The 15168-nt window shown below is 53.8% G+C and overlaps 5 protein-coding genes across 5 annotated transcripts; 1 reads left to right on the forward strand and 4 right to left on the reverse strand.

Annotated features, from left to right (window-relative positions):
• Positions 1-38: 38 nt before the first annotated feature.
• Positions 39-1972, reverse strand: BO86DRAFT_453687 (Gfo/Idh/MocA family protein; the record flags this gene model as incomplete). Its single annotated transcript, XM_025677008.1, has 1 exon — positions 39-1972. Exon 1 carries the CDS (start codon positions 1776-1778, stop codon positions 39-41), a length of 1740 nt encoding a protein of 579 aa, XP_025531115.1. The 5' UTR covers positions 1779-1972.
• A 393-nt stretch (positions 1973-2365) lies between these two features.
• On the reverse strand, positions 2366-3922 carry BO86DRAFT_407057 (uncharacterized protein; the record flags this gene model as incomplete). Its single annotated transcript, XM_025674236.1, has 1 exon — positions 2366-3922. The coding sequence occupies one exon, from the start codon at positions 3920-3922 to the stop codon at positions 2366-2368; it is 1557 nt and encodes a 518-aa protein (XP_025531116.1).
• Positions 3923-9301: 5379 nt separating this feature from the next.
• On the reverse strand, positions 9302-11021 carry eb1 (microtubule-binding protein BIM1). The gene is made up of 6 exons (XM_025671283.1): positions 10848-11021; positions 10680-10751; positions 10555-10589; positions 10412-10489; positions 9857-10341; positions 9302-9791 (listed from the first exon to the last, which is right to left on the reverse strand). Exons 1-6 carry the CDS (start codon positions 10859-10861, stop codon positions 9735-9737), a joined length of 741 nt encoding a protein of 246 aa, XP_025531117.1. The 5' UTR covers positions 10862-11021; the 3' UTR covers positions 9302-9734.
• A 389-nt stretch (positions 11022-11410) lies between these two features.
• Positions 11411-13436, reverse strand: BO86DRAFT_304792 (F-box/WD repeat-containing protein; the record flags this gene model as incomplete). The annotated part of the gene is made up of 2 exons (XM_025667634.1): positions 11411-12383; positions 12436-13436. The coding sequence occupies 2 exons, from the start codon at positions 13434-13436 to the stop codon at positions 11411-11413; spliced, it is 1974 nt and encodes a 657-aa protein (XP_025531118.1).
• Positions 13437-13541: 105 nt separating this feature from the next.
• On the forward strand, positions 13542-13987 carry BO86DRAFT_185745 (uncharacterized protein). The gene has a single exon (XM_025666625.1). The coding sequence runs from the start codon at positions 13647-13649 to the stop codon at positions 13875-13877; it is 231 nt and encodes a 76-aa protein (XP_025531119.1). The 5' UTR covers positions 13542-13646; the 3' UTR covers positions 13878-13987.
• The last annotated feature ends 1181 nt before the right edge of the window (positions 13988-15168 follow it).

Raw genomic sequence — 15168 nt, forward strand, 5'->3', positions numbered from 1 at the left:
AACCCCCAACCCATCAGCAACACCGCATGGAAAACCTCTCACGAAGAACCGGCCAACTTCCCCGCCCACCACTCCGCCCACTGGACCACCTTCTCCTCCCGCCGCGCCTCCTCCGCCGCAAACACCACCGCGTGGCTCCGCACCGCCTCCTCCAGCGTACACCCGACGAACCGCGCCTGGGCCTTCTCCGCCGCCCACCCGCCGTTGACCACCGCGTCCACGGCCGCCACGAACCCGCGCGCCAGCCCGTAGTCCCCGCCGCCGTGCGCCCTCTCCTCCTCCGGCGGCTGCTTCGGCACGTCGCGGCGCGTCGTCTCCCCCGTCGCGAACCGGAAGTACTCGATGCGCCGCCCGTCGTACGCCAGCTCGCCCTCGGTGCCGTACACGCGGCCGCGCCGCTCGCACTGCTTCTCCGTCGGCGCGATCATGTGGAAGACGGCGGTTTTGGCCGTCATTGGCTGCTGCTGCTGCTGCTGCTGCTGCTGCTGCTGGTGGGAGGGGTCCGACTGATCCGTTTGATCGGCCCACGTGATCGTCACCACTTGGTCGTCGCAGACGTTGTTGTCGGCTTCGTAGACGCAGTGGCCGTAGGACGGGGGGCCGCCGGGTTCTGTCCGGGAGAGGGAGCGCGAGGCGCGGAGGCGCGCGAGGAGGTGTGTGGATGCTGCTGCTATGGCTTTGGCGTCGGGGGTTGGGGTTGGGGTTGTGTTGGGGGGATGGTCTGCGGGGGACGATGCATCCGACGGCGCGAGGTACGGCGCCACGACGTCCTCGATGTCCGGGCACACGATGTTGACGGGCCAGTCGAACTCGCCGCGGGCCACGTGCCGCGCGTGGTAGATCTGCACGGCGCTGTACTTGCAGTCCCGCTCGGCGGGGCAGGCGAGGCAGTTGGTCGCGGCGCCGGCGGCGCGGGGTTTGCGGTGCCGGCGGAATTGGGTCAGGGAGCCGGTGGAGGTGATGGTGCGGGGGTGGTGCGGCTGCGGTGGTAGGGGTGTTGTGGTGCTTGCGCTGGTCGGGGCAACCGGGGAGGCGAGGAGCCACAGGATGAAATCGATGTCGTGGCACGATTTGGTCAGCAGCGAGCCGTCGCCCGCGGGCGTCGCGCGCCGCCAGTTGCCGCGGACGTAGCTGTGCGCGAAGTGCCACCAGCCCACGGGCTCGCAGTGTTCCAGGGACACGATGTCGCCGATGACGCGGTCGGTGAGGAGGAGGCGCCGCAGGAGGATGTTGTGCGGGCTGTAGCGGAGGACGTGGCCGATGGAGAAGATGGAGGTGGCGGTGTTGGGTTGCAGGGCGCGGTAGACGCCGAGGCAGTCGGTCAGCGAGAGGGCCAGCGGTTTCTCGCACAGGATGTGCAGGCGGAGAGGGGCGAGGGCGTGGATGATCTCCGCGTGCGTTTCGTCGAGGGTGCAGATGAAGACTCCGTCCACCCCTCCTGCTGCTGCGGCTCCAGTAGGTGAGGATTGACGGATGGGATTCGAGGCCAGCTCGCGACGACGGACCTCCCAGGCGAGCCAGTCGCGCCAGTCAGCGAACTCCTGCCCCTCTTGCGGGTGATCGTTGGTGCCCCAGATGTAGTTGCGGCCGAATTGGCGACGCTTGAAGGGATGGGGTTCGGCGACAGCGTGGATGATCCCCGCGGTGGAGCTGGTCACCGCCCGCCCATACGCATTGCCCCGCGATCCCGCACCGATGACGAGGAACCGCAGCGGGCGGGGAGAAGGATTGGCGGTAGGAGGAGTGGAGGGTAAGATGGGCAGGGCAGGCTCTTTCATTTTGGCTCCGATGAGTGGTGTGAGTTGGGGAAGAGGAGGTGGTTCAGAGTGGATGCCTAGGTCGGTATCATGGATGACTTTCAATATACTCGTAGGACAATGCTGAGAATACCTCACTGCTGGTTGGTCCACGACATCTTATGTCATCTGCCAGCAGAGCAACGATCGACAGTCATTGACAGGTAGTATAGAACTATGGAACTAGAGATCACTTAATACCGACGGATTGTCCATTAATTAGAAATTAACAGGCGAATGTACATTGAGCCCCCTCAAATAACAGAGTAAGAAAGAAATGAATTGGGGTATCCATATAAAAAGGAAAAAAAAAAAGAAAACAGGCTAGCAAGCAGTGCAGAATCAAGACGTGTCTCAAAAGACCCAGCATTCCTCCGTCGCGGTCTCCGAACTGGCCAAACAACAACCCCCTTCTTTCCTTGCCTGCCAGTCCATCACCAAGCTAGCTTCCAACGCTCGCCCAAGAACCCATGTACAACTTCTCCAAATTTATGTACAGAAACTCAAAAGCATATATGCACCGGGTAAAAGACGACAAACGCCGTCCACCATTTCCAGGCAAGCGTGGTTCAAATACTTTCCGTGAAGCGGCTGCCTCGACTGCCATCGAAACTAGGATGACTTCGACCTAACGCATCTGGCCGTTTAGGCATGGTCGGCGAAAGAGACCCAGACACCTGCACATGCACGGACGGAATCATACGCGGCGCTGAAGGTTCGCTGTTCAGACCACCACTGGACCCCGTCACAGTCCGAGCAGGAGATGGACGAAACTTGACCACCGGAACAGGCTCATCCGCCTCTCGAGTATAGCTCGTGTCTAGGGGCATGCCATACGGTGTAGTCAACGGGGGCTGCGAGGGGGGTTGCGAGGGAGGCGACCGCGGGATCACGGGAGATCCTGGAGCGGCATAAGTGGAGCTAGGCTCAGATGCCGTAGGTGAGGTCTGCTCGACGCCGCCACCATAACCATCCCCGCCCGAATGCAACACTGAGGGTATTTTCCGGCCCGAAATCTTCTGGAAGCCACGTTCGCTACTATCGGAGCACACCGAATCCGTCGTCCGAGTGGTCATGTGCGACTGGCGCCACCGTTGCATGAACGCCGGAGCAAAGTACGAGGCGGTAAACAACGGGTCATTGCTGGATCGGCGCGAAGTCATCTCCGCCGAGCGGGTGATGGATCCTTCAGTAGTGGCTGTACCAGCCATGTCCGCTGCGGGGAGAGCATCACGTGTCTGAGGAAGAATAGCCCTCTTGCGTCGGCGCAGCAGAAGCCAAAGCAAGACAACAAACACCATGGCACCCGCTACTCCCCCAACCACACCGCCAGCTATCTTGCCCTTGGCTTGAGTACTGAGACCGCCGGCGGCGGCGGCTGCGGTGGTTGCTGATGGTGATTGCCCGGTGGCAGTGGCGTCTGCCCCTCCCACTGCGCCATTCGTGGCCGTCCCCCAGGCTCCAGCGTAGGAGGACGTACCAGAGAGGGATGTCGTGGCCGTTTCGAATGAAACGTGAGAAGTCGTCGTGCCGGTTTGATAGCCGTCAACATAGGACACGCTCGGACTCGACGTGGTAACGGTACTGGAGGTCTGAGCCGAAGTAGCGTACGAGTCGGTGCCCGTGCTTGTCGGTGGAATAGGGGTGGAGGATGCCGGAAGATGGGTCGAGGCAGAGCCAAAGAGAGGAGTTGATGATTTAGACGGATTCAGACTGGACGGGGGGACGGAGGTGGACGGCTCAGTGGCCGTAGTCACTGTAGGGGTCTCTGCGGTGGGAGAAGAATACGCTGGCGACGCGGTCGATTGCCCGTGGGCGGATCCGGTTACCGAAGTTGGTGCCGTGACCGAGCCTGACTCCGCTGACAAGCCAGATGTCGTTGCTTGAGTGGACTGGTCAGATGTGGCGGAGGGGGTTTCTGTTGTGCTCAGCCCCGTCGTCTGTGAGCCGCTGTCCACCACGTTGACCACTGTCGCAACAACTGTCGTCTGATCGTCTGAAGATGTGTTTGATTCCTGACGTTTCATACGTGGCGATTGCCCACTGTTTTGTGACTGCTGAGTCTGGCTCTGCTGACCGATCACAAGCTCGCCCCCCACCCCGGACACCACATTTCCTTGCAACATCGTGGTCGGCAAATCTTTAGCGTCGTCTGACTGGTATCGTTTCCTCATCGATCTGTTGAATCGCGTATGCCCATTTCCATGATGGGCCATTCTGCCTAAGCTTCTGGTGCGCGTCGACCCGCCGATTTCTCACCCAAATGAATATGCGCAGTGAACCTCCACTATAGCCGTGTTGTGCTACCACGACTGCCCACTCTGCCCACTATACCGACTGAAACGAGGAAGTAAGGATATGAAATAAGGTTGTCTGCCTGCGAAACACGCGACTGCTCAGTGAAAGGAGTGTGGTGGCGAAGGCCGTTCGAAAATCGGTTCCTATGGAAGTCAAAAGAGCGTGGAGAAAGGAAACAAGTGACGAAATCCAGTCGATGAATAACGAAAGACGTCAGAAAAGAGAGTGCGATATCGAATGCTAAGAGAGCGACTGTCGAAAACGATTTAAAATGTTGCTGGTGAGAGTTCCCCACAGCGATGGTTTGTGAATAGCAATGAGTGGACGTCAGCCGGGACAAGCAGCCGACAAAAACCGGTCGAATAGGACAAGATGAAGAGAAGAGAACCCGAAAGGCATAGACGCAGACCTAGTGCGAAAGGCTGGCCTTGATGTCAGTATGTCTAACCAAAACAGCTCCATTGAATGCGGAATAATCGAAGGAGGGCAGTGAGATCCTGCAGATAGGTTGACTGACCTACCTGCAAACAAGAAGAAAAGAAGAAACAGCGGAAAGATACAATGGTGTGGTGGATCCAATGTTGTTCCGAGGTTGACCTGATCGTTGAATGGCTTATTGATTGCGCTTTCCAGTCAGATCCATACTGACCGAGCAGCAGAGCAACGCTTGCGGGAGGAGTTTTGAGATTGACCGCGGGGCGGCTCTAATGAGGGTCAAAGAAGAAGAGGAAGAAGAAGACCGAAGCTGAATGCGAGTAAATTGGTTTGAGGCTCCCACCGGGCAGAGGATCCACGCTAAACCCAAGGTTCCGGACCTAGTCTGCCACCACGGATTCTCGTCGGATATTCGCTTGTTCGCCCCGAGTGCGAGTTCGTGTCGGTCTCAGTTCGTCGGCGGAACTGGCGGGTACGATACTTCCTTTTGGGCTACAATAGAATCGCACTGGCCCCTTTCGTGGTTGGCACTGCTCACTGCGCGGGCTTACTGTACTGCACAGGGTTGGGATAGCCCAGCCAGTCCCGGCGGCGGTGGTTCCGTTGACGAACAAGAAAAGAACAAATGAATGGACTCAACCCCTCAGATCGGGAGGCAAGTCAAGATCAGGATTAGATAGCTTAATGCGGTGGATGCTAAGAAGAGAGATCGGGAGAAAAAAAAGATTAAAAAAGAAACAAAAATAGGAGATAGTCGAGGTTTGGGGGAATTGATAGGGGAGGGGAGGGAGGAGGAGGAGGGGGTGGAGGGTAAGAGGGAAGAGGAGAGGAAGAAAGAGGAGGGGAAGAAGAATAGTAGGCAAAGCTGTATGAGGCGAGGAAAGAGAGTAAGACGGCAAAACAAGACAAGAACAAGACAGAAAGAAACAACAGAGACAGCGAGTCTCGACATGACCTCCGCAGAACCCATGGAAACCACCCGCGTGGGCAAGCAGGCTCAAGTCAAGTCTCACTCAACTCCAACTCACTCCCCTCACTCCCTCAGTCACAGTTCGGTCAGGCCAGGCAAGCCTAAGAATAGGTCTTAGACCTGCAGCAGCGTCGACGTTAGTCGGAGTGGGTGCCGTACCGAAACCAAGCCAGTACAACTATGGGGCAATGAGACCACTAATTTGCTATCTTGCCAATCATAAGCCTGCATGGAGACTCGCAGATTGGACCATTACGTGGGAACGAAAGAAAGGTAATCTGCCAGAAGGCGCAAATAACTTGGAATAAATTTTGCCTTGAGTCGATGATTCCAGTCCAGTCGGAGAAGAGATCCAGGTTAGGAGAGCAATAATGTAATGTTGTCTGGATGAGTCTGTATGAGTCCGTTGAATCAAGATCCACACCCCCCCCCCATGATCCGCATGCAGACAAGGTTGTAGCCGCAGCCTGCCTGCCCATCATCTCCTGCCACTTTTGGGTTTCTGTTTTTTGTCTCTCAGGGCGGTCTTTCTCGGCCGGAGTTCCCTCTGATCTGTTGTTCAATGGGGATGCAATAATCACGTTTGCTTTTTCTGGTAGCTGCATAAGTATATGTTATGATGTACGTAAGATGAGCGAGGTTGAGTCCCGAGTTCCTGTTCCTGTAAGTTCTTCTGCCGTGCCGGCAACGCATTGCAAGTCGATGCTTGACCCAAAAAGGGGGATGCCAAGGCTGAGGTTAATAAAACGCCGGGCGCTAAGTTTCATTAGACCGTTAGGAAATGAAATGAAATGAAATGAAATGATATGATGATGGGGAGAGAGAACTTCCATCCATCAAATTGCACGGCCGACCACCGCCCGTCACACTGATGATGCCATCCCATTTTACTCACGACGCGACAGACCCTCTCTTGCTGCCAGAGTTGTCCAATCGTGCATGCCGATTCCCGTCTCTTGCGGGTGCCGCACATACACTAAGAGTACGTACGAGGAAAGATGGGTCGGGTCGGGATACAACAGGGCAACCAACCCATCGTCAACCGAATTGATAACAAGAAGCTAAGCACGCAGAATTTTCTCTTCGTTCTTCCGGTGGAAGAAAGGACTCCGGGCGCTTTGACTGCTCCCAGATTATCTGCATGTATGCATATGACAATGATGGTGTTTTCGCATTCATCTGAGCTTTCCGAGCCGTTCGGAGGACAGGACCATCGAGAGGACGTAAGGGGAGCCCTTCCCACCCCCATTGTCACCACCAGCGCGGCAAGCTACTCGGAGGGGAAGAGTGACTTTGCTTAGCCAAACGGTTCGGTCTGCTAAGCAAGGACCCGGGCGGGCCATATGCACCTCAAATTCCCCAGGCCGGAGCCAGACTCGCCCACGCGATATGCACTTCGAATAAGCATCTGTTTACAACATATTGTCCTACCCATGACAATGCAAGCCTGAGCATCAAGCCTGAGCGTCATGGCCATGGAGTACTCCTGACTCGTTTTCAACGATTGAGTAATCTTCTATAACAAAACTAACTAGTCAGTGCAGATTACAATCCCGTCTCCTTGGCCTCGCCCCCCTTCCCCCGGGTGTCCAAGATCTCCTGTCTCCCCCGTGGCCTGGTTAACGGTAGACTCCATCCTACCTGCATAGTAGATAGCACGATTCACTCCCCGTAGATGAGATCCTTCGTAAGAGGAGAATGTTTCAGATGACATGTTCCACTCCGGGCGGGATAATAGCTCAAAAGGACTCGAGCGAGCACTGATCGATTGGTGCTTGGAAAATCTACTTGAGGTCGACATCGTTTCAGCAAGGCTGATAGGATACACCTGCAACCAACCGATGCAGGTATAGAGCTTAACACATTCCTGTCTTGCAGGAGGCGTACAGACACATAGGAACTCAAGGAAGTATCTCCGGAGGAGCTGGTCTGGCTTTCCGCAATGGTGTGAACAAGCACTTACTTTCAATTGAAAAGGGAAGAAACATCCTCCAATCAGAGTTGGTAGACACATATAGAAGACAAACTCGTGTACTACTAGGTACAGTATACACCTGAATCAACACCAATACAAGTGCTACTCCTCTATTCAGCGTCCAACAAATTGCTGGCTACCTCTTCTTTTACAAATTGTCGTCTCGAATGATTCGGTCCGATAAACCAGGGAAGAAAACAAGCAACGCATCCATAATCAAACATCCAAATCTGGCGATTCCTCCCCCCATTGTGGGACCCCAGATCGGCACTAACTTACCCAGTCAGTTCTAGCCTCAGCAGCCCCTGTTTGAGCATACCCATTCCCTTCACTTAGCCGATGGCCATCTTTCGAGCTTGGGAGTACTGTACCTATGGGTAAGTGATTCGATGGTGCTTGAAGGTCGACTCGCACAGAACTTCAGGCGGACATATACTCAGCATCCCGATGAAGTTCTCGTGTTGCAGAAAGCCGGTCCGTTGCACCATGATTGACGGCACCCACCCCAGAACCACAGGACGATGCTGAAACGAAGCATGGACATGATATACTCTGGGCATGGCCAGAGCCAGATTCCGGCAGACTTTCCCTCTTGTCTGATAGACTTATCACAGTTAGACTATGCGAATTGGTCATAGGATGGTGGTTGACACGAAAGGTGGATGGCAACAACAACTGGAACAACAAACAGCTGTATTTTCTGCCACCGCCTCCCCGAGCTCCTTGGTCCTCGGCTCGTTCATTCGTCGGAGCGGTGTCTAGTTTCGATCTAACATCGAGTCCAGGACCATTGACCATAACAGCACAATCATCACCTTGGCCCTGTCAAACTTTCCCAATTGCCAATCGAGATCAACAGTATCCGGATAGTTTTCCTCCACATGGCTCCAACAACTTCAACAATATCGACAATAGCAACCCTTCAAACTCCAAACTCCCGAATCATCAAACTCCCCCAACCATCAAAAATCTCAGCCATCCCATCCCATCAACACACCAAACCACCACTAGACTACAGTATCACCATCACAACCGCCACTAACACCAACACCAACACCACAATACACCACCCAAAAGCAAAGGAAAAAAAAAACAAGCAACAGAGTTAGTTCTAGACCAAAGCGGAACTCCCATCACCATACCTACCTACGTAATCCCCTCCCACCTTTTTCGTATGCTTCCGCTCGTAAATTCTAATCCGATTCCCGTGTCTCAAATCTCCACTCCCACAGCGGAACTATTTATATCCTAGGTAGGAACCCGCACAGGACAGGCTGGAAGATGACTACTGTACCTAGTGCCTACCAGTATGAAGGTCTAGTCTGTACAAAGATTCCATGGATCCTTGCCCTGTCAAACGATGCTGTCCCGAATGTTCAGTACTCGACCTTCTTGTCCGTTGGCCTTGCTACTAGGTAGCCGATCTTGTGGCCCTTTTTGAATCATGATGATGACCGAATCGAAGTGGTTTGGTTGGGGTTGAGGAATGTGTCAAGCACGTGCAGCCGAGATCCTATTTCGTAGGTATGTTGACGAGGGTGTCTGATCAATGGCATGGGCTTGAGAATGAGGGGAAGAGAGGGGGGGGGGGGGGGAGAGAGAGAGAGGAAGCTCAGATCGCGCTGAGATGCCGATGATCGACCATGCAGGATTCTGGAAGCTGGCGAGAAGCCCTCCCCGAGGTGACGAAGAGTAGGCGATCTTATGTAGGCCATTGGGTGATGATCGGAAACTATACTTAGATCACTTTGGTCGGCTTTGAGGGAGTGACTCTTGACATCAGTAAGCAAGCTATAAGATGCAGATGATATGGGCACGAGAATGGACTTAACGCAACTGCCATCGAGATTCCATTTCTTTACCACATACAACAATAAGTAGCAAGACATGCATGAGAAATGAAGAAGTAAGTTCGGAAGGGTTGACTGGCTGCCTGGCCGTTTCTCTCATCCCGATTCGACTATACAAAGCTTTCTTTAGAAACCTCCCCCGCTTCCCTATCCATCTCAAAATGAAATGCAAAACACACGTTGTGCCGGTTTCATCCCCTTTTTGTCTCTTACGTATCGTCGGGCCCATCTCACCCCTCTCCAAATCAGGCACCCTCTCGACCAATGGTCTAGGCAGAATTTGTGACAAAATGAACATTGAAAGAAAAATGAGAATTAGAACAAAACAAACGTCGTCAAGCGACGACTAAACGCTTGTGCAGTGTGCTATGAAGGGGGTATTAATATTGAGGACCAAGGTTATGACGGACTCAGAAGGTCTCCAGCTCGTCCGCGCCGGCCTCCGCCTCAGGGATCTCAAATCCCTCCTGTTCTTAAGTTAGCTTACCCTCTCCCTTACCAGAACGCGTGGGTTGATATGGTCATTTCATACCTCCGTCGAGTATAAGATCCCCTGGATGTGCTTCACCAACGAGTCCTCGTCCTTCTCCAACTCAGGGTCTTGCTCAATCGCGCTCTGCAGCAGCAACTCAATGTCCCGGAGCTTGGCAAAGTAGAAATCCCGCTCTTTCTCCAGCCCAGCGATGGCCTCCTTCTGGGTATTGATCTCCTGCTGCAGGACAGCGGTGTTGGCTGAGACGGCCGCAACGGCAGCGCGGGGGCGAGCAGCACCCACGGTCGGGGTGGTGCCACGGCGAGCGGCGCTGCCAGCAGCGCTGGAGCTAGTGCGAGAAGTCGGTCCGGACGGAGGAGCACCAGAGCCCTTGCGGCGGCCGACCGCATCGTAGTCACCGCCAGGATAGTGTTGGTCCCAGTATCTCTTGGTCCACTGGAGGAATTCCAAGTTATCCTGCATGCGGCACTTGGTGAGCTGCTCTACCGGGATGGGCTTGTCGACTTGGTGCTTCGCGAAGATGTCTAAAAGGGAACGGGGCAGAAGTTAACACGGCTGTCTCGACACTGAGCCGGATATGAGTGAGTCGCATACTCTGAAGCACCTTGAAGTTCTGAAGGTAGGCATATTCGCTGTTGACGTTGAACTTGACACGAGACATGGGGACATCCACTATGGAAGACAAATCAGTCAGCTATGGAAGGAGAAAAGGGGGTGCGAGATTGTGCTGCACTCACTGAATATCGAGTCGAAGATCTGACACAATGCGGCACTGGAAACCCAGGGCATCAGTATATCCCGATCTCATTCGACGAAAATCCTCCACCGGCATAATAGCCGCTTCTTCGCAAGGAGAACATACCCGGTACCGCACTGCTCGATCTTGGTCATGTTCAACTGCAGCAGGTTGTTAAGCCATGCCAGCAGCTCTTGTCTATCCGTTCATCCAATTATGTTAGCCTTGGTCGGTTTCGATCTCGACTGCTGATGCTGCCGCGCATGTGAGATCCAGACAGAATGCTCGACGAACCTCGATTCGCCCATGGTGGGGTATTTTAGGTCGGGGCTTTGGGTTGAAAAGGGTGTGGAAGAACGGCAGGATTATTGCTTGGATTGAAATAGAGGCCGTAGGGAGTTAGAGAGCAGTCGACAACGAAGGCTTGTCACCAAATATGTCCAGACTTTTGTTTATTATGGAGAAAAACAAAGGCCAAGTAGAGCAGAGGGGGGAGTGTTTTGTTGCTGTCGCCAAAACCCACGGGACTGCGAGGCGCTAACCCGATTGGGTCCAATCTCAATCGCCGCCTCTCCGATCTTACCTGTCTCACTTCAGCCTTACAAATCAGGCAACAACATCAAGTCGGCCGGCGGTGGAAGTTTGGATATATTTAGATGAAAGTCATAAGTCAATGTAGAATTAGGTGACTGATAAAATGGTCGACGCGCTCTATCGCTATCATATAAACCAAGAAACATTCCAAACAAATATACCAAGACACGCAGTCAACTCCACCAAGCCAAAATCATGAACTTTTCCAAGAAAGACGGGCAAAATTCATGGAGCCAGAACGTCTAGCGACTCTATCCAGTTCTTCACTCTTCTAATAACTCTATGCCATCTAGGCCGTATCCAAAATCCATTATAACAGCACGAGAGTCTTGACTGGTCGCAAGAATGCGCCGGTAATCAGACTTGACGCTGAGCATCCAGCTGGTCGTCCAGCCAGGTAAGTCAATTGACAGCTCACCCGACTGCGCATCAAAAACTTTGACACTCATGTCATAGCTGCCACTGACGATGCGCTGGTTCATGTTGTCCAGGTGCAGCGACCGAACGAGCCCCTCGTGACCCTTGAGCTCGCTCACCATTTCTCCAGTGTTTGCATCAAATTGGTAGATCACATGATCATTACCACCCGTCAGGATGGTTCGAGCATCATCACTGAATTCAACGCAGGCCAGGCCCCGATCCTTGCTGGGAAACTCCTTCACGCAGAGACCGGAAGTAACATTCCACAACTTGGCGATACCGTCCCCACTGGCCGAGACCACCAGGTCGCCACGGAGCTGAACGGCGTTGACGGGGCCACGGTGACCAAGCAGTTTCTTAACCAGGGCACCGGTGTGCCGATCCCAGACACAGATTGTGGTGTCTTTGGAGCAGGAGACAATATACCGATCATCAAAACAAACATCAAGGACTCCAGCCCGATGTCCCTCCAGACGACGGATCGGCTTGTAGTCATTCTGAACATCCCACACAATGCAGGTAAAATCAGAAGAGCCAGTGACCATGATCTCATCATCGAACTGCAGACAGAGGATTGAGGCGCTATGGTAGTCCGCACTCTGTTCGCTTGAAGCTACAATGCCTGCAGAGCTAGTGGGTGGAGGACAGATGGTAAGAAAGGGCGGTTTGCCGGATGACTGCTGCGTCTGATTGTTGACGGGGCCAATGCCGGGAACATCACCAGGCGGAGGGCCGATGATCTTGCGGCATGGCCAAGGGTAATGAGCATCCCAGACGCGGATTGTCCGATCGCGAGAGCCAGTGATGATCTTGTCCCTAGAATAGAGTCAGCAGGCAGGTATTTCTTTTGCGGTCAGAGGAGCCATACTCATCGAATTGAGCACAATAGACGCTATCCGTGTGGCCATGCAGGTAGATAGCAGCGGCTTTGCCCTGCTTCCAACGATGTTCCAAAGCGCGCCGCACAAGGAACATCCTCTTCCAGTCTTGGTCAGGGCGGGCCTTGCCCAGACCGGCAGCTTGCCTCTTCTTAGTCGAAAGCCCACTGGGACGATGGTGTCTGTAGGCGTGGCGAAACACATGTCTCCAGATATGCCGGGAAGAAGCCTGCTCACTCCAGGCGCGAGAGACTAGCTCTGACTGCATCAGCGACTCCGGGTCGAGGTAGGAGAACACCTGCGACATAATTTCCGGAGGAAGATAAGCAACGGGGTCGATCCGCACAACCGCCAGAGCCGGGTCAGAGAGCTCGGAGCGGTCGCGCAAATCAATTCCAATCCCACTTTCCGAGTCCCTGGTTACTCTCGTCTCTGAAGACTTGACCCCATCGCGCAGCGCTCGGGCCAGTTCATTTTGAGCGGCGGCCGCGGCACGAGCAGCCGCCCCCGCATAAATGTCATCCGAGAAGACTGGCGGAGCCAGGCCATTACCGGGGACGGGTCCAGGGACCGATGAACGACGATCGACGTTGGCCTCGTTGCACCAGGAGTTCCTGGTGAAATCCTCACTTGGATTGGCCGAGTGTCTCGTGGATTTGTTGCGGATGGTCACAGAAAGACGACGCCCCAAAGCGCGCAACCCATTCACGGGATGCCGCAGACTGGAGAAGCTCTTCGCTCCGCGGCGCCTTGGGGCGGGTTCGGGAAACTGATTTGTGTCTTCCAGAACCTGCTCTCCTATGTGATGTTCCTCCAACGCCTCCCCATCGTACCCATCGTCTTCCGAGTCGACAACAGGAAGCCCATGCCAGAGCTCGTGATCTGATCCGATGGTCTGAACGGTCGATACGGTGGATGTCCGAGGTCGAGTGCGGAAAGAAAGTGAGGGACGACGGCGGGAGGTGCCCGCGATGTTGTCTCTTGGTGCCATTGTGTCGAATCTGTTGCAAATTTGTCGAGAGGGACGACCGTTCAGAGGGGCAGAGGATGGTCACGCGGGAGCGATCACCCGTGAGGTATAGCAGACAGTTATAACCACACTATCGGGGGATAATACGCAAGGGAGGCTGTGCTGTATCAGGTAGCGCCGACGAGCTGAGGTAATAGGGGACCCGAAGCTGAAAAGGTGTAGGCAAGGGCGATGATTGAACGAGGGACAAGACTGATGAAGACGCCTATAAGCCGCACCAACCACCAGAATAAAACCAAGAATGGAGGGGAGGGAGGAAACGAAGGAGGTAGAGATGATGATAGATTAGAGGAGGTTGAGACAGAAAAAGAGAGGGCGAGGGCGAAAGAATCAGGAGAAAATATGAGACAGAACAGAAGTGGTAAAAAAGAAGAACTAATCACAAGAAAATCGACACAATAAGAAAGAGACGAGAATGAAATGAGAAAAAGAAAAAGATAAGAAAAAGAAAAGCAGAAAAACAAAAATGAGGATCAGGGGAAAAGATGATTGATGAATGACCGGGATGAAAGACAATACTCCCGCAATGAATAATAATGAATGGGCAGAAAAGAGGTGTCAGCGGCGAGCGCCCTTGGGGGAGGGGGCGGTGAGACGCCACTTTGCGGATTTGCCTTCATCCGATTGGAAGTGGCGGACTGACAGACTGGGTCAACAATGAATTTTCTGTTCTTCCATCCCATCCTTTCCCATGGTTGTCCTTCTCTCTTTTTCCCCTGGTTAAGGCTGACTGTAATCTACTCGTACTCATGGTTCGACAGTCACGGTACATCAATAGGGTGTAGGAGGGGAGTGAGTTGGTTTGGCATCGACCTGGCTGCCTAATGGATGATCTGGCAAAAAGGTTGGATCATGTCTCCAATCTGCTACATAGTTCCAGCTTTTTAGTGTTTGGCATGAACAGACCACTCCTTCGAGACGAATTGGCATGTTGAATGCAATGCAAATGGAGTGAAATCCCAAGGGCAGTCAGTCTCCCGACCGCCCCCCTTTTTTCCCGATCGACTCCATCTCCTTCCCGCCCGCCCCCGTGGGGTTTGCCTTCGGTTGTGGTCTGGCCCACTGCGCCCTCCCCCCCCCCCCCCCCCCCCCTAGCCAGTTGGCTCTTTCACAATGCCCATCTGGCCCGACAATCGGCCATATCATGAAGTCGAATCTACGCTGCAAACATGATCAGGCATTGATTGATTTGCTCAGGCCGCATCGCTGTAGATAAGTGTCCAAGTCTTTTCAGTGTGGCATTGGGTTGAATTGCTGCGTGAGTCGGAGAACACCGCCAACTGGTTGGGTACAATCTCTAAACCTGAACATAAGATGGCCATCTTTCTCGATTGGCAAGACTGCATGGAGTTCCAGGCTAGGTATGGCTTGCATACTCCTGTTCCTGGCCGGTTGTAACCCCGAGACGGTCTGACTACGTAGCAGTTTTTGGCTCTCCGCGTGCTTGAGCTCTCTATGTGCTCCGAATTCTGATAATGATCAATTCTCTTTGCCTCGTTTCACGTGAAGTCTGTTTTCGAGTCATGCATGCTGCGCAGTGCACCATGATTCGTTCGTTCAAGCTGGGATCATCTCAATTTCACAGAAAAGACAATCTTCCAGTCAGATGCTTCTGCGAGACAAGGAGCATACTGCCCTCCAGAGCAAAACCTATGCTCAATCATCCCATACCACGATGTACATGTGATGTAGA

The sequence above is a fragment of the Aspergillus japonicus genome (assembly GCF_003184785.1).
Source record: "Aspergillus japonicus CBS 114.51 unplaced genomic scaffold BO86scaffold_6, whole genome shotgun sequence".
NCBI lineage: Eukaryota > Fungi > Ascomycota > Eurotiomycetes > Eurotiales > Aspergillaceae > Aspergillus > Aspergillus japonicus.